The sequence below is a fragment of the Armigeres subalbatus genome, chromosome 1 (assembly GCF_024139115.2).
Source record: "Armigeres subalbatus isolate Guangzhou_Male chromosome 1, GZ_Asu_2, whole genome shotgun sequence".
NCBI lineage: Eukaryota > Metazoa > Arthropoda > Insecta > Diptera > Culicidae > Armigeres > Armigeres subalbatus.
Genome location: NC_085139.1, coordinates 155,909,505 through 155,936,667, shown reverse-complemented (window position 1 = coordinate 155,936,667; position 27,163 = coordinate 155,909,505). Strand labels below are relative to the sequence as shown.

The following is a 27,163-nucleotide window of genomic DNA, read 5'->3' as shown; positions in this document are numbered from 1 at the left end:
AACAAACTAAACACTTTACTTTAAAAATCCTTTCTTTATTTTTCCTCTTACTTGCACTGATATCAGAAACACGACCGGTCAGTCCATTCACCTGTTTTGTTCTCCCCAATCTCTATCACCTCTCTCCACTTGCCAGGGCCGCACTCCAGTAATCATTGTTCAGTGTCGTATGCCGAGCAAAACCCTACAGAATGTTTACTCTATCGTGACCGGATGAGCAGCTGTAATACCTCGAACCTAAATCCCAACCTCATCCGTCCTGATATTACGCAATTTGACCTTGAGTCGCCACGAGTATCTTGGTATATGCCCCTTTACCCTTACTAACTGTTGATAATAAGATGATATCGATTGTAAATATCATAAAGTCTCGGCTCCGTTAAGTGCTATACACGCCTGAGCCTGTCAAATAAACGCAATAGATAAAAAAGGTTTTTTTGCAATTCCTGATCATAATATCTGGTTTACAGTTCGTCTTTGAGTCATAAAACGGCCTACTTTTCCATACCAACGAAATGAGTGCGTTAATGAACATTATGCAACTCAAATGGGTTGCATAATATTCATTATAACACTCATTTGGGTGCTATAATGAAAAACCAACATCAGTACAGTACTTACATGACGAATTACCTTAGGTAAGTGCTCAAATTGTGTATTCTCTGCGTCGCGTAACATTTTTGGTAAAGTGCTGGAACCGCCGGAGAATGGTGCCGTTGTAGGACCGACATTCGCTGCCCTGTTGGCCGATGGTTACTCTCGGTTCAAGTTCGGCGATCGGTACTATTTCACCAACGGTCCCGAGATAAATCCGGGTGCGTTCACGTTGCCGCAGCTGAATGGGCTGAGGCGGACAACGCTTGCTGGCCTCATCTGTGCCAATGTGGATCACAAGGAAGATTTTTACCAAGCGCCGCAAGCTTTCCTGCAGTCCAGTAGGGAAAACGTACCCATGCCGTGCTTGAATTATCAGAGCATACAGCTAGAAGCATGGCGTGAGGAAGGGTTTTAAATTTATTTAAAAAATTGTACAAGACACTGAAGACGGCCTTACTGTTGAGGTCGAAATACGTATCTGTCAGGATACAATTAAGTGGTGGAATTCAATGGGATTGTTTAAACTCGTCTTATGACAGGTGAAAACATTCCACTAAAAAGCTCAAAATAATTTTCTTATTAAAAAATTGTTTAAATGTTCGGAATGCTGTAACATTGTCAGAAAATTATTTGTTGTTGAATTGTTTTTAATTTAATTTGTATTTTTATTTGTAAAAATATGTTTGTTGCTAATTCAATAGTTTGATGGACATTAAATCATAAATTTCCAAAGGCAAGTACATCTATCGCTTCACGGTTTATCAAACTATGCAATGTGGCACGAAAACATGGAATCTGATTGTTCTCTACAGCAACATAACTTATTGGCAAGAATGATCATGTGAAGTTAAATCTGGAAGGAATTATACAAGTACAAGTAGAATTTTGGTACAGATTTATCATATTAAAGTTCATTTTTCGTCATTGCAAAAAATAGCGTGTGCAACTCGTTGCAAAACTCGATTTTTTCAGCACTCGTAGTATTTATCCAACTCGGCAAGCCTCGTTGGATAAACGTACAACTCGTGCTGAAAAAATCATCTTTTTGCAACTTGTTGCACAAGCTACTATTTGCTGAAACACATAAAATTAATCCTTTTTATAAATAACAGAATCGCCGTCTTCGACCAGAAAGAAAACTTAACATCTAGTATTAGACAACGGACAGGACATTTACACAACACCCAGAAGACCAGTGGAGAATTTTCCGCAATACGAAAAGTTTTCTTCTCACCATGGCGGGAATCGAGGTTTTCCACAGCACGAAAATGCGCCTAGATGACTGATGCCACTAATTGCACGGCCACGAAGCCCACGCTTTTGTATCAATTTTATATCACATGCAAAAATATTCATGGAATTCAAAATAATCACAAAAATATAAAAATTCAATTTTTGAGTGAACATTTTAAAACGTTGTTTCTGAACTATTTTAGATTTCGTGTTTCTATGATTTGCGCGCATCCATATTGTTTATTTAATTACCACCATATTTGATAAGATTTTTAGAAGATTTCATACAGATTTTGAATGCGACTGAAAAAATTCACGATGAAAAAGAAGTATGTGTAGAGGTTTGCTTTAGTTTTAATACTTATCTAAAGAATTTTTGAGATCCCTGGTAGAATTATCTAATTTTAATAAGAAGCAACCAAGGTTAGAGATTAGTTTGACCTCTAATAGCATGAAATGCTAATATGTGCAAACTTGCACTTCAAACGGGTTCTAATAAAACACGTCTTGACTTCGAACGGTTCAGTCGCTTCTCGTTTAAATTTATTAGATTCAATCACTTCCACCGAGACCAACCACATGACGAGCAAATCCGGTGCAGAACCCCACCCAATAATGTGTGCTTTGGCGTTAACCCATCAGAAGGCGCGTCATCGTCGGTGGTATCCAGCGTGGCGGCTGGGTAGACTGGCTGCTAGCTGATGGTGGCCGCAAAATTTGCGACTTCGGCTTCACCTCGGGCGGGATATCAAGATACGGTTATTCGCCACCCAACCACAAACGAGATTCCCTGCGCGGCCGCCACGCACTCCTACCGGCACTGTGACTGGTACGATCGGTCTTAGCACAGCGACATACGCCGGGCTGCTCAACCGCGATTCGGTAGAGGGATTCATCAAAAGTAAGAGTATTATCACCTTAGCTCGCTAGTTCATTCAAGCCTTTTGAAGTGTTTGGTGGTGTGTCGCGAGCATTGTTCAGAACAGATCGGAGGAGACCCGTGCCATATAGCTAGAAGAGTTTCGCGCAGCAGATTCTGCACACCTGAGGGATCGAGTAGTGGAGTGAAGTGTCGGTGGCTTCGGTAGAACATAAAGTGGTCAGAATGAATCGTTTCGTGGCTGTTTGTCTAATGCTGTCAGCAAGTGCATGTGAGTATTACACGCAAGTCGGTTCTGTGACCGGTTTACTGGATCTGTGCATTCGATCAGCAGTGGCGTGGCATCGTTTGGGATTGCGTAATTTTGGGGAAACCAAGAAAGGCGACGCTCGAAATTGAAGGGTTTAATGTTTGCTCAACGTTTACTGGCTGGTGCCGGACTAGATATGATATTTAATTACTTTTACATTTGGGTGATCATAACTATCGATTGCACATGCACATGAAAAAAAAATTACCTTTAGTGAGAGACAGCATGAATGAGGAAGCCAATTATCCGTTAGAAATGGTTTTTGCTTTCCACGAATCATCACATTTTGCAAACCTTTTTTTTGCTGCTGCTGCTCCTGTATAAGTGGCGAAGCGAAGCTGTTAATTTGTACACGGTAGGGTCTAGCAGAGTGCATGTTCTTATATACTGCTACTCCATTGATGTTCACATATTTGATATTTCTTACAATAAAATGTTTTGTCATTCACCAAAGTAAGATTGAGGTTTTATGCTTTTCAAAAGATTACAAAAGTTTGCAGAGTTTAATTAACAACATTTAGTTGAGGAACCACATTTGCGTTGAGTCTACAAATGTGTGTACTACAACCTCGTAGGAGGGTATGAATGTTGGTCTGTCTGATTTCATAAATTTCTGCAAATTGAAAAATCAACAGTAGCTCAAGCCTAAAGGCATTCTTGCATCGCCACCACCAGTTTGTTTGATAAATTTCCTGGATTGGATAGGTCGATGATTTATGTTGTGTAAGAAAAAACATTTTCAACAATTTTTATGTTTTTGATTCGATTATTCTAATTTAAATCAAATCAAAAAAAGAAAAATTATTGAAATTGTTTTTCTTACACAAAAAAAACCATCGATCTATCCCATCCAGAAAATTATACAAATTCTGAAAACTTGATTTAGCGTTACTTTGAATATAATTTGTGAAATCCAAGTCGTCACGTGATAAAATGGCTATCGGATGACCCAGCTGAAAACAGAATTCTTTGGTAGGTTCGAGGTTGCGATCCATCGAGTAAATCATTCGTGGTCAACATAATGCAAATGTGATGTGTCCAATACACGACTATTGCTTATGCGAGAACCCATATATAGTCGAATGAACGTTATGCTATGCTTATATTAGGCGTAGGATTTCAAATCCGGAGATGGCGAATTCGATTCTCGGTCCGAATGATTTCGGGTGGGAAACATTCTCAGACATAGTCTACCCATTGTACCCTCCTCACAAGATACATATTCCTGTAATTGATTGGCATAGAAAAGCTTTCAAATAATTACTTTGGAAATGCTTAAAGAACACGATGTTGAAAATCAAGTTCCAGTTGAAATGTATTTCCATTGAAGAAGAAGACGAAGTGCATTTCTAGTAGTTCACTATGACCGCGGAAAATAATAGAACCATTTGTTTTTTTTCACAACACAACAGAAACCCGAAAAAAAATGTTGCCTAAGAGCGGATTTATTGAACCGTTACTGTCAGTATTGGACTTGCTCGGAAGACGTTTATACTTGGTTGTAACATCCTCTTGAGGCTGTCGGTTGATATGTGGTTCTTGACTTGGAAATTTGGTGTCCAAAACCTCTAAAATTTACTATCAAAACTAAAACATGTTGCTTTGGAGTAGCAATAAACTGAAAAAGCACAGAAAGTCCGTCGTGCTTGCACATGTGGTGTTAATTATGGATTTGATTTCTACTTCAGTAAGAGGCAACTTTGTAATCGTGAAAAGTTGTCCCTTTATTAAACTGGGTGTCTTGTGTGACATCCTGTTTGTTGTCTACTTATAGGTGTTAATTAAGTTTTCATCATATGTGACGATGATTCTGATGATGTCAGGATATGCAAATTGAAAGGAATTAATGGTTATATAAATTAGTATTCAAATTGGTTTTCTACATAGTTGTTTTCGTTTATAAAGAAGATATGAGTTATAGAATATGATAAGAGTACTGACTGCTAAACGATAAATCACTAAACCATGTCTTAAATTCAATAGTCGTAAATAACTCAGATTTACCAACAGTAATAATTTTATAAATTAAGCATATACGTATTACAAGGCATTTTTAGCATTGTTACGGAATGGACACTAGTGAATCAGTGCTGGTAACCCAAGCAACACACTTGCCATAAACGAGTTACTGTGACCTATGTACGATCAAATCCAGTCATATACATATATGCTTCATAATCGTCGGACTTGGGCGATTTGCCTCCACGTTTAGGGGTTCCAAGGGCTGATTCTATCGCGTGCAGCCAGCGTGTTCGTGGCCTACCACGAAATTGCCGGCCTCTATCCGGTTCTATGTTGAATATTGATTTCGCTATTTTTTCTTCCAACACTCGCACTAAGTGACCAGCCCATTGAAGTCTGCCGTATTTTATGCGCCACACGCCATTTTCTAGTTGCCCTCCGCGTATTGTACGCAGCCTTTTTCGCTCGAAAACCCCGAAAGCTCTCCGGTCCGCCTCTTTTAAGTCCATGCTTCATGTCCATAAAGGGCCATTGGTAGAATCAGAGTTTCCCATAGAGCAAATTTCGTTTCCGTCTGCATGTTGCGGGACCTAGACTGGTAACGTAGTCCGTAGTAGCCCTTACTTGCAGCAGCAATACGTCTGTTCACTTCACGGCAAACGTCATTGTCTACATTCTTATACAAGTTCAAACTCATCCCCATCAAGCACTACCACTGCACCAACACCACTAGGTTTTCCTCTATCTTTTCCTGCCACCATGTACTTTGACTTGGTAGAGCTAATGATTAAGCCTATCCTCGCCGTCTCCCTTTTAGTGGAACAAAAGCCTTCACGGCTGCTCTGCGATCGATTCCAATGAACTCGATGTCGTCCGATGATAGTTCTGTTCTTCTGCACGCCAGATCTCCTAATAGGTCTTAAACGAGATTAACACTTCGTTTGCAATCCGAGTACTTGATTTCTAGCCATCCAGCATTGCACGTTTCAGTCTAATCAGTTTTCTAGTCATATATGTTGTCATATATTGTTGCATTATTATCGGTCTGAGCTGAGTTACTCGGGAAGTGTCGAAATATTTCTGGTTCGACTTCTTTCGGCTTCCCTTAGCGTATTAAATATTGTATTATTCAAATATGTGTGATTACCATGATACACGATTGCAAAAATAGGCTTGGAAACTGAATAAGTTCTTCATGAAGCTGTGAGGCGGCATTGTTTTCGTTAGGGATATGACAAATGCTACAAATAACAACATCTGCAATAATTGTCTGTTCTAGATGAAACTTCCATTATCATCATAACATGATTATAACACAATGTGTCATTAAATACGAATAGCCTATTGAGTGATAATTTCGTTCCTAATATATAATTTGTTACAACTTTAGTTGTTCGTCATCACTTTTCATGTAACACGTCGAGTTTCGTTTTTGTTCAACTGAAAATATATTTAACACCCAAAAGGCCAAGCTCTTTGAGAAAGCGATTTTTGATTTTGAAAAAATCATAACTTTTTTATTTTTTGTCCGATCTTGATGAAATTTTGACACAAGGTCCAATTTTTATTCTAGTTTTGGCTGCACATTGAGTTTTTCGGAATTTCTGGATGGTTCCGGGATTATTCCAGATTCCCTAGGGGTACCAGCAAAATGTTTCTTTTGCCAGTTACTCAATTTTTCTCCATAGAACCCATATCAAACAGTATAAAACAATATTGCCACACTAATAACGAGTCTCATAGTGATTTTACGGAAAGTTAGTCTTCCATACGCACATCCCCAGAAAGCTGGGGAAATGTCCGTATGGAACAAATGTCCTCAGGGAACCTGTAAAAGGGGACAATTTCGATTTTGCTCCAAAACATGTCGTGCGACGGTTCTTTCTTCACGATTTTCCATGAATAGGCTCGCTGTTCTTATAAAAGTCTATGGTCAGCTTGACCACTCTTGTGACGCCCGGAATGCCCCCAGGGAACCTGAAAAGGGGACTATTTAGATTTTGCTCCGAAACATGTCGTGTGACGGCTATTTCTTCATAATTTTCATGAATATACTCGTCGTTATAAAAGTGGTTTATGGTCAGTTTAGCCACTCTTGTGACGCCCGGAATGCCCCCAGGAACCTGTAAAGAGGACAATTTCGATTTTGCTCCGAAACATGTCGTGCGACGGCTCTTTCTTCATAATTTTTCATGAATATACTCGTTGTTGTTATAAAAGTGGTCTATGGTAAGTTTGGCCACTCTTGTGACGCCCGGAATGCCCCCAGGGAACCTGTAATGGGAACAATTTCGATTTTGCTCCAAAACATGTCGTGCGACGGCTCTTTCTTCACAATTTTTCATGAATATACTCGTTGTTGTTATAAAAGTGGCCTATGGTCAATTTGGCCACTCTTGTGACGCCCGGAATGCCCCCAGGGAACCTGTAAAGGGGACAATTTCGATTTTGCTCCGAAACATGTTGTGCGACGGCTCTTTCTTCACAATTTTTCATGAATATACTCGTTGTTGTTATAAAAGTGGTCTATGGTAAGTTTGGCCACTCTTGTGACGCCCGGAATGCCCCCAGGGAACCTGTAATGGGAACAATTTCGATTTTGCTCCAAAACATGTCGTGCGACGGCTCTTTCTTCACAATTTTTCATGAATATACTCGTTGTTGTTATAAAAGTGGCCTATGGTCAATTTAGCCACTCTTATGACGGAATGTTGAGGAACCTGTAAAGGGACAATTTCGATTTTGCTCCAAAACATGTCGTGTGACGGCTCTTTCTTCACAATTTTCCATGAATATACTCGTTGATGTTATAAAAGTGGTCTATGGTCAGTTTGGCCACCTTGTGATGCCCTGAATGCCCCAAGGGAACCTTTAAAGGGACAATTTTGATTTTGCTCCGAAACATGTCGTGTGACGGCTCTTTTCTTTCACAATTTTTCAAGAATATACTCGCTGTTGGTATTTATAAAAGTGGTCTATGGTCAGTTTCACTCTTGTGACGCCCGGAATACCCCCAAGAAACCTATAAAGGGATAATTTCGATTTTGCTCCGAAATATAACACGCGACGACTCTTTCTTTCACAATTTGTTAAGAATATACCTGCGTTGTTCTTTAAAAATGGTCATTGGACAGTTTGGCCATTCTTGGGACACCAGCATGCTCCCAAGGAACATTTAAATGGGACAATTTCGATCTTGTTCGAAACATGTCGTCAACTGAGGCGAAAAGTGCTATGGCGAAAAAAGCAATTTCTCGTGTCAAGTCTGCTACTGAAAAAATGAACTATAGACCTGGGTGCTGCTGAAAGAGTCGTCTTTTTGATCTCAAGCGAGTGAAGGGGTGTTTTGAAAATATTCCCATGAGCAAACATATTTTGCAGTACATTCAAAGTTAATTGCCTATATGCCGGGTATTAAGCCACCCGGAGTGGAAATTAATTACTATGTCTGAATTACTAGTTCTGAAAATGTATTGCGAGAGATCGGCTGGTACCTGGTGCTGGGAATTTGGTTTCATCAGTACCCGCTAAGCTGCGGTGGACGACGGAGGTCCTTCGTAGCTTAGTAGGGAAAGCACCTGTCATGCGAACTGGGGTCGTGGGATCAAACCCCACCGAAGGGGCGGTTACCCTCCAATACCTTTTCCGAACTAAATCTATCACATGTTGTACATATGCATAATCAAGTTTCAGACATAGTCATATTTTGCAGTTACTTAGTTCTAGATTGCTTTGAGAATAGGTCGTATGTGCAAAAGAGAGATTCTCTTTGATCACGCTCTCTTTCGCTAATAAATCGGCTAGTTTTGCATGTTTTGCTACGATTCCACTTCAGCATTATAGACAAAGCTATTGTCTTTGGATATCTTGCCAAGAAATTCTAAGTAAACTTTTGTATAGTTTCGTAATAATCGAAGAGAATAGATCCAAAGAGAGACTCTCTTTTGCACATACGACCTATTTTCAAAGCACTCTAGAGTTGTCAAAATTTCTCGCTCTTAAGATTTATCTTTCATGCTCCGTGCGCGCGCGCAGATGCGAGATACTCGACAAATCGATTTTATTCGAACCTTCCAGCTATAGACTAAAAATCAGCTAAGGCGATAAAACCTGTAGAAATAATGTCCTCACAAGTACATAATTTATTTGAAAAAGACTCACAGGAATAAAATATGTTGTCCAAATTCACAATATTCTGTAATATTTAACATAGACTGAAAAACAAATGCTGTAATAATATGTTCAAGTTCATGAAAAGTTAGTACGTACCCCCAACTCGATTTTCCAGCAGTCAGTTCAGCGGATACGGGCATCGAGTTTTTTTTAACTAATTGGTGCTTCCGTTGCAAGCAGTTTATCCTTCAATTATCTGCAGAGTAACATTAATTATGTTTTATTTCTGAGACTGCTGTTGGTAACGAGGACTAAATACGATATATCGTAAACCGTAACACACTACGTCAAAGTGATTACCGTGCTAAGGGAAAAAAATATATGTATGAATGAATGCCATCATTATTTTCGATAAACTTTCACACAGTTCTGTTTTTTTCTTGAATATCCTAAACATCATAATTCTGCTTCTCAGATTCCGCAGTAAGGGTCTGTTCTCAAATTACGTAACGCTTTTTTGGGGGGGGGGTCCAACTTGCGTTATATTTTGTTACACTAAAAGGTGGGAGAGGGGGTGGGTGCTACCAAATGTTACGCATAACGCGAATGAAAATTTATTTGAATGTCTATTTTTTAATCACTGATTGAAGTAATTGCTGTTTATCGTTATCGTATATTGGCGACATAGCGGGACTGATATGTGTAAAAATACTAAAAGGACGTTGTATTTCTCGACACCAACAATTCCACAAAACTATCTAAATGGTTATGATCGCAAATTCTATTTTCGTTTCTACTAGCTGCATTCTTGATATCCTTGATTTTTGATCATATGCCGTCCCTATTCTAACAGTGTTAAAAAAATACCAAAACCCAAATCCTTCAGAGAAGGAAAAAAAACTGCCTTTAAAATTTTTACAGTTACGCGTTAAGTGGAGAGGGAGGGTACCAAAATTGTTACTTTTTGTTACGAGGGGAGGGAGGGTAAAAACTCGGATTTTTTGCGTTACGTAATTTGTGAACAGCTCCCTAAGTCCTGGTTGAAAATTTACTTTTCCTCCGACTTCAAGACAGCTTCACTAGTTCTTTAAACTATTTCTATGTGTGGACATTTAGATTACCTGAGGCTACTGCAAAGCAGCGAAGGGCTAGTAGGATATCGTAAGGGACAATATACGGAATATCAGGTAGAAATGACAGAATGCTTCATTACTTATTCATAACTCCCATCACTTGTAACTATGAAATAATCAGCCATTGGCTGTGATTTTACTCTCTAAACATTCTAACGAATACCGTAAATTCTACTTGCTTTCATATATACTCACGATGTCAAGCGTGAATTATAGCCTATTTCTATTTGTTCCTCTTTTGACTGGTGCCGCATCAAAATCAATGACTGTCATCGTCAAAAATTCTTGGAATTCTATAATCCCATTGTATTGTATTATGTGGGCATCGATGAAACACAAAGTATTCGGTGATATATCATTTACAGCCTTTTGCAAATAGAAGCCGGTTGCGACAGTATATAGATGCAAAAGGGCTTGTTTTTATCTGAATTTTAAATCTTACTTTTCTTCGTATCGATAAAATTTTCAAATCCAGTTGTCAAGCGATATTGAGATTGTCCTGTTGTAAAAATGTAGAGCTTATTGGAGACGGATCTAGTCAACGTGCATTCTGATTTCGACGAATTCGTCTGTGATCTGAACAGCGACGAAGAGCTTTTTGAAGAGCATCCGTCTGCATACGAAGAGGGTGAAACGACATTTTAACAAATCAGAGATTTTGAAGTGGTCAACAAAGCGACTTTCCAAAGTTCGTAAAATGATGCAAAACTTGAACGTGACAAAGTTTCAATCTAAGTAGTAAAATAAGTTCACCTAAAAAAGCATTTATGGAGTTTTTCGACGAGGAGATGATTGATAGGTTAATGCTATACACAAATACGTAAGCTGCTGCAAGGAGTGATACCAATTATCGTCCTTCGACCACTTTTATAACAACAGCGAGTATATTCATGAAAAATTGTGAAGTAAGAGTCGTCACACGACATGTTTCGGAGCAAAATCAAAATTGTCCCCTTTACAGGTTCCCTGCGGGCATTCCGGGCGTCACAAGAGTGGCCAAACTGGCCATAGACCACTTTTATAACAACAGCGAGTATATTCATGAAAAATTGTGAAGAAAGAGCCGTCGCACGACATGTTTCGGAGCAAAATCAAAATTGTCCCCTTTACAGGTTCCCTGCGGGCATTCCGGGCGTCACAAGAGTGGGCCAATGACTGGACCATAGACCACTTTTATAACAACATCGAGTATATTCATGAAGAATTGTGAAGAAAGAGCCGTCGCACGACATGTTTTGAGCAAATCGAAATTGTCCCTTTACAGGTTCCACTGGGGGCATTCAGGCGTCAAAGAGGGCCAAACTGGCCCATAGACCACTTTTATAACAACAGCGAGTATATTCATAAAAAAATGTGAAAAAAGAGCGGTCGCACGACATGTTTCGGAGCAAAATCGAAATTGTCCCCTTTACAGGTTCCCTGGGGGCATTCCAGGCGTCACAAGAGTGGCCAAACTGGTCATAGACCACTTTTATAACAACAGCGAGTATATTCATGAAAAATTGTGAAGAAAGAGCCGTCGCACAACATGTTTTGGAGCAAAATCGAAATTGTCCCCTTACAGGTTCCCTGGGGCATTCCAGGCGTCATAAAAGTGGCCAAACTGACCATAGACCACTTTTATAACAACAGCGAGTATATTCATGAAAAATTGTGAAGAAAGAGCCGTCGCACGACATGTTTCGGAGCAAAATCGAAATTGTCCCTTTTACAGGTTCCCTGGGGGCATTCCGGGCGTCACAAGAGTGGCCAAATTGACTATAGATCACTTTTATAACAACAGCGAGTATATTCATTAAAAATTGTGAAGAAAGAGCCGTCGCACGACATGTTTCGAGCAAAATCGAAATTGTCCCTTTACAGGTTCCTGCAGGCATTCGGGCGACGTCACAAGAGTGGCCAAACTGACCATAGACCACTTTTATAACAACAGCGAGTATATTCATAAAAAATTGTGAAGAAAGAGCGGTCGCACGACATGTTTCGGAGCAAAATCGAAATTGTCCCCTTTACAGGTTCCCTGCGGGCATTCCGGGTGTCACAAGAGTGGCCAAACTGACCATAGACCACTTTTATAACAACAGCGAGTATATTCATGAAAAAATGTGAAGAAAGAGCCGTCGCACAACATGTTTTGGAGCAAAATCGAAATTGTCCCCTTTACAGGTTCCCTGGGGGCATTCCGGGCGTCACAAGAGTGGCCAAACTGGCCATAGACCACTTTTATAACAACAGCGAGTATATTCATAAAAAATTGTGAAGAAAGAGCGGTCGCACGACATGTTTCGGAGCAAAATCGAAATTGTCCCCTTTACAGGTTCCCCAGGGCATTCCGGGCGTCACAAGAGTGGCCAAACTGACCATAGACCACTTTTATAACAACAGCGAGTATATTCATGAAAAATTGTGAAGAAAGAGCCGTCGCACAACATGTTTTGGAGCAAAATCGAAATTGTCCCCTTTACAGGTTCCCTGGGGGCATTCCGGGCGTCACAAGAGTAGCCAAACTGGCCATAGACCACTTTCATAACAACATCGAGTATATTCATGAAAAATTGTGAAGAAAGAGCCGTCGCACGACATGTTTCGGAGCAAAATCGAAATTGTCCCCTTTACAGGTTCCCTGGGGGCATTCCGGGCGTCACAAGAGTGGCCAAATTGACCATAGATCACTTTTATAACAACAGCGAGTATATTCATCAAAAATTGTGAAGAAAGAGCCGTCGCACGACATGTTTCGGAGCAAATCGAAATTGTCCCCTTTACAGGTTCCCTGCGGGCATTCCAGGCGTCACAAGAGTGGCCAAATTGACCATAGATCACTTTTATAACAACAGCGAGTATATTCATGAAAATTGTGAAGAAAGAGCCGTCGCACGACATGTTTCGGAGCAAAATCAAATTGTCCCCATTACAGGTTCCCTGGGGACATTTGAAGCTTCCTGGGGATGTCCGTATGGAAGACTAACTTTCAGAAAAATCGCTATGAGACTCGTTATTAGTGTGGCAATATTGTTTTATACTGTTTGATATGGGTTCCATGGAGAAAATTGAGTAACTGGCAGGAAATACCCAAACACCAGTTTGCTGGTACCCAAGGGAATCTGGAATAATTCCGGAACCATCCAGAAATTCCGAAAAACTCAGTGTGCAGCCAAAACTAGAATAAAAATTGGACCTTGTGTCAAAATTTCATCAAGATTGGACAAAAAATAAAAAAGTTATGATTTTTTCAAATTCAAAAATCGCTTTCTCAAAGAGCTTGGCCTTTTGGGTGTTAATAACGTTCTTATTAATGTTAAAAGAAATTTTGTTACAATTGTTTTTGTTTTAACTACTAGTGGTACATGTTTTATAACAGAATAACAAATTTAGATACAAATTTGTTACTATCTACTGGTCGGAAAGACATTAGGGGTATTCACTTGACGGCAGTGGTGTCCTACACTCTGTGCAAAAAATTCTGCTCTTTGATTTTACTTCATCTAAACAATTTTATAATCTTAACCCTCTACAACCCAAATTTTTGCTTTCGCTCAAAATCACAATTTTGCCTTCTAAAATCGATCTAAACACGGCTGGGGCATTAAAAACTTTTAAATCGCGATTTTATCAATCTCACACTTTGGTTTTTTCGAATTTTGTTTTTCAAATTTTTTATCCAATGAAATAGTTTCTTGAATCTATTAACTTTGTTTGATTTTTCAACATATTGAGAGTTTGAAAATTCTTAATCAATGCTGACTTATATCAATTTTTAAATTTTCAGATTTAATTTTTTATTTTCCGTGTAACGAGTTTGATAAATATTTTAGAGTGTAACATTCACCACTAGATCCTTCTATTGAATAAGGTTAGTTGTAGAAAAATATTAATTATAAACCAACCCACTTCGGTGTTGAATTTTACTGACCCAACTCTTATGTCTTATGAAGTGTCTCCAATCTTCGGACAGACCTACTTCAGAGAAGGATTTTTCTTAACTCCTAAAGGTCCGATGGTGTTTTTGGTCATACAATTTTGAGCTGGGTTTTGCTTGATCTGATTAGGCTCTACAATGGATTTTATTGACTCAACCGAAACCAGTAGTTTCTTCAAACTTTCACGCCAGCTCTAGATTTTTCTTAACCCGTATCGGCCTGAGTAAAGAAAAAAAATGAAATCTCGCTTAACTTTTCAAAAGGACCTAAATAACATTTTTTTCATGAATTAATTTGAATAGCGCAATCAACAGAACGACATGAAAGCTTTTTATTGCAGTACTCAAATTAACTCATGAAAAAAATGTTACTTAGGTTCTTTTGAAAAGTTAAACGAGAATTGCTGCCATTTCGTCATTTTATGTCGTATTGGGTTGGTTTTATCACTATTCATCTCGTACGGATCTTAGAATTCAGAATACATGTTGGGACCTGTAATGTGGTCCTCATATCCGGAGTTATTCCGTTGGGTCACTGCGTCAGATGCAGTAAATTTGATCACAACTTCCTTTTTTTGCGATATAAGTCCAAGAAAATGACATTCATTTCGTCCCTATTTATACCGTTTCAGTAGATTTATATATAGAGATTATATCAGAATAAAAAAAATCAAGGTTACACCTGTTCCAGAAATGGCCAAAAACAGGTTTCTTTGAAGAACCGGCCCCAAAATGGTCAGTTCAATATTTTCGCTCCTTATTAGCAATATGGGTATCAAACTTCAGCATTTTGCAAGACAAGTGGAATAATGACATCCGGATATGATTCTGGGGACATTGTCCACCCTGGGGACAGTTCCGAGGCCCTTGACGAAGTCTCCGGAAGCATCAAAATCGTCCATTTTCGAAATGTCACAAACTATGGCAACAAACTTCAACATTTTACAAGACCAGTAGGATTACGACATCCGAATATGATTCTAGGGACATTGGCCACCCTGGGGTCAGCTCCGGGGTCTGGAGGAAGTCTTCGGAAGCATCAAAATAGTCCATGTTCGAATTGTCACAAACTATGGCATCAAACTTCAACATTTTACAAGACCAGTAGGATTGCGACATCCTTACGCTTCCTCAAGGGCCTCGAAACTGACCCCAGGGTGGAAAATGTCGTCAGAAACATATCCGGACGGCATAACTGCAAAATGCTGAAGTTTGATATTGTCATAGCTTGTGACATTTTGAAAAAGGCCGATTTTGATACTTTATCAAGGACCTCAGGGTGGAAAATGTCCCCAGAATTATATCCGGATGTCGTAATCCTACTTGTTTTGCAAAATGCTGAAGTTTGATACCCATATTGCCACAGTTTGTGACATTTTGAAAATGGACGATTTTGATGCTTCCGGAGGCTTCGTCAAGGGCCTCGGAACTAGAGGTGTGCGCCGGTCCAAGAAACAGCGGTGGCGTTTTTAAAGAAAGGGTCATCTATGGAAAAAAATCCCAGTTTCTTTTCTTTTATATATTTGAATCTATGACAAAAAGTCGAAAGACAAAAGGTCGAAAGGACAAAAAGTCGAAAGACAAAAGGTCGAAAAGACAAAACGTCGAAAGGACAAAAGGTCAAAAAGACAAAACGTCGAAAGGGACAGAAGGTCGAAAGGACAAAATATCGAAAGGCACAGAAGGTCGAACGGGACAAAGGGTCGAAAAGGACAAAAAGTCGAAAGGGACAAAAAGTCGAAAAAGGACAAAAATTCGAAAGGGACAAAATGTCTATCAAGAACAAGTTGATAACAAGTTGGGTGTATTCCAAAACAAAATTATAAAATGCATTTAACTTCAAGCAGAAATAACGCACTCAATCAATCAAAGTTGAAGAATGATCAATTTTCAAAGAAGTTGTAATTACTATAAGACAATATTATGAATATCTAGATAGTTCTGAAACAGATAAATAAGATTGTTAACAGTGTTGTAAAATGTCATTTGCATTCGTTTGTATAATTTTTCCAGAACTTTTTTCAGAAGTTGTCTATTTATTATTGATATATGACGAACTTATAGACATTGCTGTAAACATGGGGGGGGGCGTGGGAGGCAAAATGTCATTCAAATGACATAGTGATGTAAATTTTACTTCTGAAGAAAGTTATTAACAAATTAGTCAAATGACATGCAGATGACATCTTACAAGCCTGATTGTTAATCAGAAATGAATAAAGCTTGTATTTTGCGAGACAGAGTTGTCCTATACAGTTGGCAAAAAATGCTCTTTTATTTTTCACTATTTTTAACAATTAAATAAAATTCATCCAATAAGTGCCAATAATACATGTTATCTAGTAAATTAATGATTGTGTGTGTGTGTTACTTCTACGTGAAGTTAAACGATTTACAATGATATGGAAATGCTAATATCATCTTCAAAACTTAGACGTACATGTTCATGATAGAATTAGAGGCGAGAGTATAGAATTGATAGTTCCGTTAGGATACGGCAGGCATGAAGAATGTTTTTATAGAAGTCGATTTGAAAGCGAGCGGAGGGCAATATTTGTGATGGCCAGGGCCGGATTTATGGGGGGGCCGGGGGGGGGGGCGTGGCTCCGGGCCCCCACAAATCTTATGTACCAAAACCAACCTTTTTTGTACATTGTGGGCCCCCACATACCGTCGGCCCCGGGGCCCCTTTCCGGCTAAATCCGTTCCTGGTGATGGCACATATCACACGACCTTCCTTCTGCCAAGCACCCGTATGAAGGGGGAGGGAAGAAAATCAGTGTGGAAGCTGATATATCTCATCACAAATATTACTCTCCGCTCACTTTCAAATCGACTTCTATAAAAACATTCTTCATGCCTGCCGTATCCTAACGGAACTATCAATTCTATACGTTCGCCTCTAATTCTATCATGAACATGTACGTCTAAGGGTCTGTCTCAATTGGATGATTAAACTCAAATTAAACTTAAAAGTGACAGTTCAATAATTATCGAATAACCCTGCTGGATGAGCAGGATTACTTTTGACAGGTATCGAATCATTCTCGATCGATGTCTTATTGGAATTGCTGGGTAGCACGCAGCCATTCTTATGGCCGGGGGATTTTTAAATTTTCGAACTGTCAGTTTTAAGTAAAATTAAATTTGATTCGGGAAATGAGACAGAGCCTAAGTTTGGAAGATGATGTTAGCATTTCCATATCATCATGTTATCTAGGTTTCTGAATGTCACTTCGATCTGTCAAAATAGTGCACGCAGCCACGGAGCAGGCGCACGCATTGAAAATACACTGGCGTATAATACACGCCGGTGTATTTGATCGAAGTGACATTCAGAAAACTCAAACATCCATCTATTACTGGTACTTATTGAATGAATTTTATTTAATAGTTAAAAACTGTAAAAAGAAAAGAGCAGAGTTTTTGCTAACTGTGTAGGGCAACTCTGGTGCGAAATTAATTTTCTCCGTTTCAGTTTCTTGTCATGTTCAAACTTATGTCCCTTTCGACCTTTTGTCCCGTTCGACGTTTTGTCGTTTCGACTTTTTGTCCCGTTCGACGTTTTGTCCTTTCGACCTTTTGTCCCTTTCGACCTTTTGTCCTTTTCGACCATTTGTCCCTTCGACCTTTTGTCTTTCGACGTTTTGTCCTTTCGACCTTTTGTCTTTCGACCTTTTGTCCCTAACCCATATACTTTACCAAGGAAATTTTCATATTTTTCAATTGCTTTTTATTCATTTTTTATGGAAAGTTTTAAATATCTTTTGGAAAAAAAAAACATCTCTTTGTTGAAAAAAATTGGGAATTTCCAAGGTTTGTGTTGATTATTTTTCGAATTTTACACATAAAATTTGGACATCATAAAAAAATGAATATGATTGGTAATTTGGCAGAAAAAGTAAATTTGGCCGCAAATTGGTAATTTGGCCGAAAACGCACTCCTTCCTAACACGTTGTTTTGCTGAAATGGTCGTTTGGTCGAAAGGTGATAAGGCCGAGAATGTCGTTTGTACGAAATAGCTGTTTGACAGAAAGAATCATTTCGCTGAAACTGTCATTTGGTCTAATGTTCAAATGTTGATTACTGAAGGCCCAGACAACCAGAATGTATGCATAATAGGATTGTTTTTCTGTTATGCGATGCCTATGCACACAATTTTCATCGCATACTAGTCGCGAGAACGCTTTTTACGTACAAAAGTGGAGGCGATATATGTGTATTTCTTATGCGACGTTGCACGGTAGTATATGCGATGTGCACGATTTTTATGCGAGTTTGTTTGTTATACATTGCGATTTAGTTTGTGATAACAAACTCTGTTTGACAGACAATCCGATTTCATTTGAGTTTATTTGCAGGAATATGCGATGACAACAAATGAAACTGGATTAACTCGTAAAATAGCCTACTATGCGGGAAAATTCATAAATAAACTGATAAGCTTTGCACCTTAATGCGATTTTGAGAAATTTGGATCGGTAAACGATTTTATTCGTACATTCTTATGCGATGTGTGGTTGTCTGTGGCAGGGTAGAAATATTTCACAGTCAATGCAGTGAAAAACATGGATCTCAGTATAATCTGCAGTCGCCTTCATCGCCGCCGTGGTGAGTGCGACTGGGTGCAGCCGAAAAATCATTTCCAACACCGACCATTCAATTTCGCATTCAGCCACTCACAAGTCGCTCTGAAGGGCTGCTCAGTTCGCGCCTTACCGTATGACTGTGAGTGGCCCATTAAAACGCGTGGAGATTTTTTCAATTTGCTGGGTGAATGTGTACATTTTGCTGTGGTAAATTTCATCTTCGCGGCGCAGTGGGTGATGTGAGTTCTGTTGTTTACTTTTCTGCCTCTCCGGGAATGTGAGGTTGATTTCAAAGCAGGAAGAAAATGAAAACATGATATAAAAAAACATCACCTTCATCCAGTGCTGCCGAGAATTTACAACCCTGCACAATGGTCGGATTCGTCAAATTTCACGACATAAATCGATAACTCGAAAACCATCAGTGTTAGCGTTTTGACGTCTTCAGAAGAAATGATCTACAAGAAGAGATCTATTTTTAGTGTAATTTGTCATTAGGGTGGCCCTTCGGTGAAATTTTTTTGGAAATGTATTTTTTTACCCTTTTGAGTTAGGAGTTCATATAATTCTACAAAGTTGTAGAGAATTTAATTCTAAGCATTTTTGCTTAATAAACATTTATTCTATCTCATATAGGTGATGTTTTATGACAAAATTGCTAAATTTAGATAGGGTGGTCCCGACAAAATAGTTTTTAGCTTTCACTTTCATCAATTCAGAATATTTTCAAAAAGTGTCTTAGCATCGCTTCACGATCTTTGGATGGCGCATCTTTTGGTTACATAAGATGGTTGATAGCTTCATTTTCAAGCATATTATAAGCGTTTTTTCGTGAAAGAGTGATATTTTTCTGAGCATTTTACTGCAGCTAGTAGCAAATATTAGCAAAAATTTCAATCGTCATCTGAAAATATACATGCAGGCCCATCAAATCCATGGTATTTCGTTTGTCCATCTTTGTCCACTTTTGTTTGACAATAGTATTATTTTTGTACGAAAAATTAGGGTAAAACACATATATCATCTTTTGGATTTTCACAATATTTGGTAGAATAAAAGACAAGAACACCGTCTTTGACCAGATGTCGTACAGACTGAACACATAATACCCTGTGGGGTGGAGAATTTTTCGATCACGAAAAGTTTCCTTCTTACCGAGGCGGGAATCGAGCCCACGCTCCATAGTCCATGCCTCTAGACGAATGACGGCGCCAACCACACGGCCACAAAGCCCACAAAGAATCGTTCTTTATCTTAAATATTTAAATCAACTCGTGTGGAGAAGAAGTCGAAAAAATCATTTTGACATTTTAACTACTGGAACGATTTTCAAGGTGTTTTCATGAAATAAATGCTTAAGAGCGCTACTTTTGTGGCGAAATACAAAATCATAAAATTCAAGTTGGTTTTTAATGGCTAATTCCCAGAATAATTTCATTTTCACAGTTTCTAAGTGAGGGTCGCCAATGACTACATGTGATTCCATGAACATTGATAATTGATCCAGTAGTTCAAAAATTATGTTTTAAATAAATATTTTTTCCAAAATGTTGATTTTTTCGACCACCCTGGATCGAAATCGGACAAAATTAAAAAGTGAGTTTATTTATTTTCGAAAAAGAATTATTCTACCAAATATTGCGAAAATCAGAGATATGGTATATGTGTTTCCCATGGAATAGCTGATTTTTCATACAAAAATTAATATGATTATCAAACAAAAGTGGACAAACATGGACAAATGAAATACCATGAATTTGATGGGCCTGCATGTATGCTTTCAGATTACGATTGAAATTTTTGCTAATATTTGCTACTAGCTGCAGTAGAATGCTCAGAAAAATATCACTTTTTCATGAAAAAACGCTTATAATATGCTTGAAAATGAAGCTATCAGCCCGTTTTATGTAACCAAAAGATGCGCCATCCAAAGACCGTGAAGCGATGCTAAGACACTTTTTGAAAATATTCTGAATTGATGAAAGTGGACGCTAAAAACTATTTTTTCGGGACCACTTTATCTAAATTTAGTAATTTTGTCATAAAACATTACTTATATGAGATAAAATAAATGTTTATTAAGCAAAAATGCTTAGAATTAAATTCTCTACAACTTTGTAGAATTATATGAACCACTAACTCAAAAGGGTAAAAAATACATTTTCCAAAAAATTTTCACCGAAGGGCCACCCTAATGACAACCTACACCAAAAATTGATCTCTTCTTGTAGATCATTTCTTCTGAAGACGTCAAAACTCTAGCACTGATGGTTTTCGAGTTATCGATTTATGTCGTGAAATTTGACGAATCCGACCATTGTGCCCTGGTCTGTGGGAGTAATATGGTCAAAAATATCCACCCAAATAACATTTTCGACCAAATGGCCTTTCTGCCAAACGACCATTTCGGCCAAATGGCCTGTCGGCAGAACGACATTTTCGGCCATTTGTCCATTTTGGCTAAATAAAATTGTCGTCAGATGGGTTTAGGCCTAATGGTTTGCTCGGCTAAATGTCATATTAGGCCAAACACCTTTCGGCCCTGTGGTTTTTGTCCAAATGGCCCTACCTGTCGTTTAGCCAAAAACCATTTATTCGAATGCCACTTGATTGAATAACACCATATGCCGAAAGTCATCCCGTCAAACTCCATTAGGCAGAATTAAAAGTGTGCACGAAACGGTATTAGGTCGAAAATCGTTCGACGGAAAATTACATTTGGCCGAAAGCGACAAACAGCCGAAAGGCATATTCGGCCGAACTAGTAATTTGAACGAAAATGCCCAATCAATTCAATTCATCAAAATCAATTCATTTGGCAAATGGTTGGCTTGCCGGAAAAGTCATTTGACCGAAAATGTCGTTTGGTAGAAATAGCTGTTTGGCAGAAAGAGCCGTTTGGCCCGAAACTATAGAGCAGAGTGTAAAATAATCGAAAATTTTTGGTGACGTCCACTTCTCTTCACTTGTCAGCTCACTACCGGACACATTCATAGTCGGCTCTGGACTGTCAATATTCGATTGAATATTTGTCATTGAATATTTATGTACGTTCTACAAATTGATAAATTATCTGAAATGTGAACAAGGTTTAAATGAGTAAAGTAGTTTATCACATAGAACTGAATCCGATTTTCATTCACGAGGCACTTTCAACGGGAAAACATAAATATAAACAATGCTAATTAAGTTTTTTCCTGCACATAGTAAGCACATTCAGTGACAGCCAAATGAATGAGTTGGAGGAGTAGTCGTCTGACTATGTCATTCTATGTTTTGAATAAACATGCGATGTTTGTCAAAATTCGGACTGAAATTGCTTCATGAAGATGAATATTTCATGCTCTGCTATAGAGTCATTTGACCGAAAATGTCGTTTGGTAGAAATAGCTGTTTGGCAGAAAGAGCCGTTTGGCCCGAAACTATAGAGGACTATAGAGGACTAATGTTTGTTGGATTGCGGCCTTCGGCAAAATGGCTTTGTGCTTAATGGCCTTCTCCGTTCAAAAATTCTTCTGCAATGAGATTTGTTTTATTTCAACGGGAGATCCTTCCAAATTTACACTTGAATTTTTTCTTAGTTTTCTCGAAGAGAATTTCTGAATTTAGAAGGGAAATTGTATGAAATGTTTAAGGAAATCATTGATATTTCCATGAAAAATTCTCTGGAATTTAACATGATGTTCTAGGGATCAATTGGGAAAATCTACGAAAATTCCGATGAATCTTCAGAATTTCCACGGGATATTCTTCACGGGATATTGGACTTCTTCAAATTTGAATCGGCGTGGAAAATTATAGACCACCAGCGTGACAAATTTTAAACAGCGGCGCACCGATGCAAAAATGTCGTCGGCGGCGGCATGCGCACACCTCTATTCGGAACTGAGCCCAGGGTGGACAATGTCCCCAGAATCATATCCGGATGTCATTATTCCACTTGTCTGAAGTTTGATACCCATATTGCTAATAAGGAGCGAAAATATTGAACTGACCATTTTGGGGCCGGTTCGCAAAGGGTCACTTCAAAGAAACCTGTTGTTTGCCATTTCTGGAACAGGTGTCATCATGATTTTTTGGTTCTGATATAATCCCTATAAACAAATCTACCGAAACGGTATAAATAGAGACGAAATTAACGTCATTTTCTTAGACTTATATCACCAAAAAAGGAAGTTGTGGTCAAATTTACTGCATCTGACCCAGTGACCCACCAGAATAACTCCGGATAGGTGGACCACATCACAGGTCCGAACATGTATTCTGAATTCTAAGATCCGTATGAGCAGAACAGTGATAAAACTAACTCTATACGACATAAAATGACAATGGAATTTGAATGTTTTCCCTTCACTCAGGCACGCAATAAAGATTTCGCAAAGGGCGCTAAATGTCCACGCTGCGGCTCTGCAGCTACTGCTTTGCACCGGAATTTCAATTTTTTGAAAAATTTGAATGGATTTGAGCAAATAACGGAGACTAGTAGATAACATAATAAACTAACGCTTTAGTTACTTTTTAAAATATATGGCAAACTAGGAAAATATCATTATATAAAAACTGTGCTTCTCCCCTTTTGATACATTTTAGACTTCCGTTCGCTAAGGTTTTATTCACTAGATAAAAACATTTTCTTGGTCCCTTTAACATATGTCCAGAAGAACAAATTAGTATTGATTGAGAATAGAGTGAGCAAGAAGTAAAAAAGAAAGAAAAGAAGAAAAAAGAAAGATGAGAAGCACCCTACAGTAAGAAATGAAAAATGAGATATGATAAGTGAAAAATTAGAAGCAAGAAGTAAAATGTGTGAAATAATAAGCGCGCTACTTGTTGTGAGAAATGATAAGTGAAAAGTGAAAAACACAACAGGAATGTGAGAAATAATAAATGAGATGTAAAAAGTGAAAAACGAGATGTAAGAAGTGTAAGAAGATATGGAAAATGAAGCGAAAGGTGAAGCAAGAGGAAGCTAGCAATTGAAATTGGAGAATTGAGAAATAAAAAGCAAAAAAGCAAATGAGAGCAGTAAATAGTGTGAATATAACCCAAAATAGAGTTTGTTTCAGAATAGTAATAAAGGCCATGACAATGGCCACAATGATCGTAATACAGCAATTCTAGATATTGCAAGGGAAACGGTAATCACTTGAATTGGGATGGATCAATCCCTTCAATGATGGAAAAACTTCCATTCCTTATTCGCGTCGATCACGAACTGACACTTCTGAAAAGGCGTATTTTGGTTAAATCTAACTTAGAAGTGAAGATGCGAAGAATACACATCATTGGGTCTTGGATTATCAAACAGATCAATCGATCACATGACACGAGATTCGCGGTGCCCTTCTTTAATCCCAATTGTAAAAGAAGGTTCAAACCTCAATGCTGTTTGTGCTATGCATTTTCACGAAACGACAGAATGATACAATTTAATATAATGGGGCTCCAGTTAGACTTGTGAGCAAATGTTGTTTACCCCATCATACATTTTTTTACACGGACTTTTGAATTTTGAACATGATTTGCATCCCCCGAGTACAACCTTGGTTGAAGTCTATGTATTTTTTATTTATTGCTTACTTCCTGATTATAAATTTGAAAAGGTATTTAAGTTTTCATGAGAAAAACAAAGCAATTTTGAATTAATTCAAACACATAAAGACATCTAATTTCAATACAAATTCCCATTTGATCCACAATTAGGCTTGTTGGGCGCGGAAGCAAGTAAAGAAGAAGAAGTGACGACGACAGTCGCGTCGCGTGTGTTTGGGGAACCCTAAACCTGAAGTTTGTAATCGAAAGTATTTCAAGGCCGAAGATTGACTCAAAACCAATATGTAAACTTGTGACATTGATTCCCAATAAAAAAAAAATGCAAAATGTCTTCATCTGTTATCGCCCCGATAGTAACCGCCTCGACCTGGTCAGGTGTTAACGAGAAGCTCAAGCATCAATAGGCCGTTGCGCCCACAATAAATTTCGCTAATTCGGTATACAAACATTAAAAAAACAGATTGGCACAATTAGGTCCCGACTTTTTACACCTCATCATCTATTGTGTCGGCTTTCGCCTTCACGCGTAAACACTATTAATTATGTAACTCCAAAACGTGCATCGGTATGGGCGTGCTGTTGCTGCACCATTTCAAACATTTTAAAACTAGTTCGACACATGTATCATAAATGCATCTACACCACCATATCGATTAGCATTGGTCAGGCTGCAGACTCTTTTACTCTGCCTCACACTTTCTGTCCGATCGTCTGATGTAATGATGCAGTCTGGCCGACTTGCAGCAAAGCTCTTACACGGTTAGTCATTGGTAAAGGCAAAACTCGGATCTATTCGTCTCGCTATGCAGTGATTGGTATTTTGGACTTAACGGGGATCGAACATCCTGGAGGTGATTTACAAAGGCTTACATATTCCACAATTAGACTGGTGACCATAGCGTTAGATTTATAAAGTTTCGAAAATGCTTTTACATTTACATTACACATAGTATCAATTGTTATTTATAGTATCGTATATATGTAAGAATTAGATATTTCGATGAAAAATTATGTTTGGCCCGCTTTGTTTCATATCAAAATTAAAATAAGGTTAGTTATTTCTAATTAACCTCATTACTTTGCGTTACGTAAGGAGTCAACTTGAATCCTCGTTCAAAAATAATTGCCTCCATTGTGGCTGAAGATCCGTCGTTGATAGTCCTACCGGATTTTTAGCCGTTATTTGGGTAATTACTTTCGATACATCTTATTATCTGCATAATATAAAAATGAAATGGTCTGTGTTCGTATCCGCATAACTCAAAAACGGCGGGATGGATTATTTTCGTTCCTTCAGCAGATATGCTTGTTATAGTCACTGGCGGAGTTAAGCTGGGGCACGTGACCCACCAAATCGAAAATTTCCCTGTAATTTTAATCTGATAAGAAAATTGTTTTGAGCTTTTAGTGGAATGTCTTCACTTATCATAAGACGAGTTTGTACTATCTCATTTAATTCCACCACTTCATTGTATCTTTGACAGATACGCTCTTTGACCTCAACAGAGAGACCTTCTTCAGTGTCTCGTACTTGACTCGACTCGCCGAAGACGGCCTTACTGCTAAGGTCGAAATACGTATCTATCAAAGGTACAATGAAGAGGAGGAATTAAATGGGATAGTAAAAACTCGTCTTATGACAGGTAATTATAGGGAGGTATTTTCGCTAAACTCATCCGTACCAAATCGTAAGCTCAAGAAAAAAGTTCTGATATAGTGGAGTTCTAGCAAATGGACGTTGCTTTCGTTGGTTTTAACCCCCAAGACCATGGACGGAAATTCCTGCCGTGTCCCTGTCTGCTGAAATTGTAAAAAAAAATCTGGGATTTTTATTAATAAAAGAATTCCTGATGGATTTTCCGAAGGAATTTCTAAATGAATTTCCGAAGAAATTCCTAGAAGAATTTGTAAAGCAGTTCTATAAGAAATTTCGAAGAATATTTTAAGGAATTCGCGAGGAAATTTAGAAAAGCAGGCTTTTAAAAAAAATGAAAAATTTAATTGTAATTCCGAAAATAACTTGGAAGATTCCTTTGGAAATTCCTCAAAAATTCAAAGGAGGAATTATTAGAAACGTCGAAAGTCATTCGGATATTTCTTTACGAATTCTTTCCGGAATTTCTTCAGAAATTCATTTAGAAATTCCTTCGGAAAATCCATCAGGAATCCCAACGGAATTTTAAGAATTCTGCTAGTACTTTCTCAAGAAATCCCTTCGGAAACTCTAGGAAGAAATTCTTGGAATACCTTCGAAATTTTCTATCAGATCTTCAGGGATTCTTTAGAAATTCTTATTGGAATTCCTTCGGGCATTCCCCCCGATTTTTTTTAGCTACTCTTCTAGAAATTCCTTTAGACCTTTTTCCTTTTCCTTAGAGCACTCTTTCGGGAATCTTTTAGAAAATCCTTTAGAAATTCTCCTAGGAATCCTTTGGAAATTTCATTTGCATTTTTTTTTGGAATTCCTTCTAGAACCCTTCTATATTTCCGTTAGAACTCCTACGAAAACTACTTTAGGATTTCGTATTTCATTCTTCAACAATTTTCCGGTCGAATTCTTTCAACAAAATTTCCGGAATAATTCCTGCTGAAATTTTGAAAGAAATATTACATTGTTTTTAAAGGAATTTCTAGACAAATAAAAAAAGGCCTTTGAGAAGTTCTACGGAGGATCCCTGGAAGAATATACAAATGAACTACTGGGGCTATTTTATAAATTATTCCTGAAGGAGTTTCCGAAAAAATTTCTAGAGGATTTCCTGGAGAAATTTTGGAAGAAATTCCTGCAGGAGTTTCCAAATGTATTTGAGGAGGAATTTCAGAATGAATTCTCAAATGAATTTCTGAAGAACAACCTGATTAGATTTTCGAGA

General features: G+C 38.2%; 2 protein-coding genes across 2 annotated transcripts in view; both read left to right on the top strand.

Moving 5' to 3' along the window:
* Window positions 1–591: 591 nt before the first annotated feature.
* Window positions 592–1,024, top strand: LOC134206652 (chorion peroxidase-like). The gene is made up of 2 exons (XM_062682379.1): window positions 592–638; window positions 682–1,024. The coding sequence occupies exons 1-2, from the start codon at window positions 592–594 to the stop codon at window positions 1,010–1,012; spliced, it is 378 nt and encodes a 125-aa protein (XP_062538363.1). The 3' UTR covers window positions 1,013–1,024.
* Window positions 1,025–2,688: 1,664 nt separating this feature from the next.
* Window positions 2,689–27,163, top strand: part of LOC134205357 (protein obstructor-E-like) — a 49,497-nt gene continuing 25,022 nt past the window's right edge. Inside the window, exon 1 of the mRNA XM_062680539.1 lies at window positions 2,689–2,981. Coding sequence (XP_062536523.1) covers window positions 2,936–2,981 — 46 coding nt within the window. The 5' untranslated portion in view covers window positions 2,689–2,935. The remainder of the gene's footprint in view (window positions 2,982–27,163) is intronic.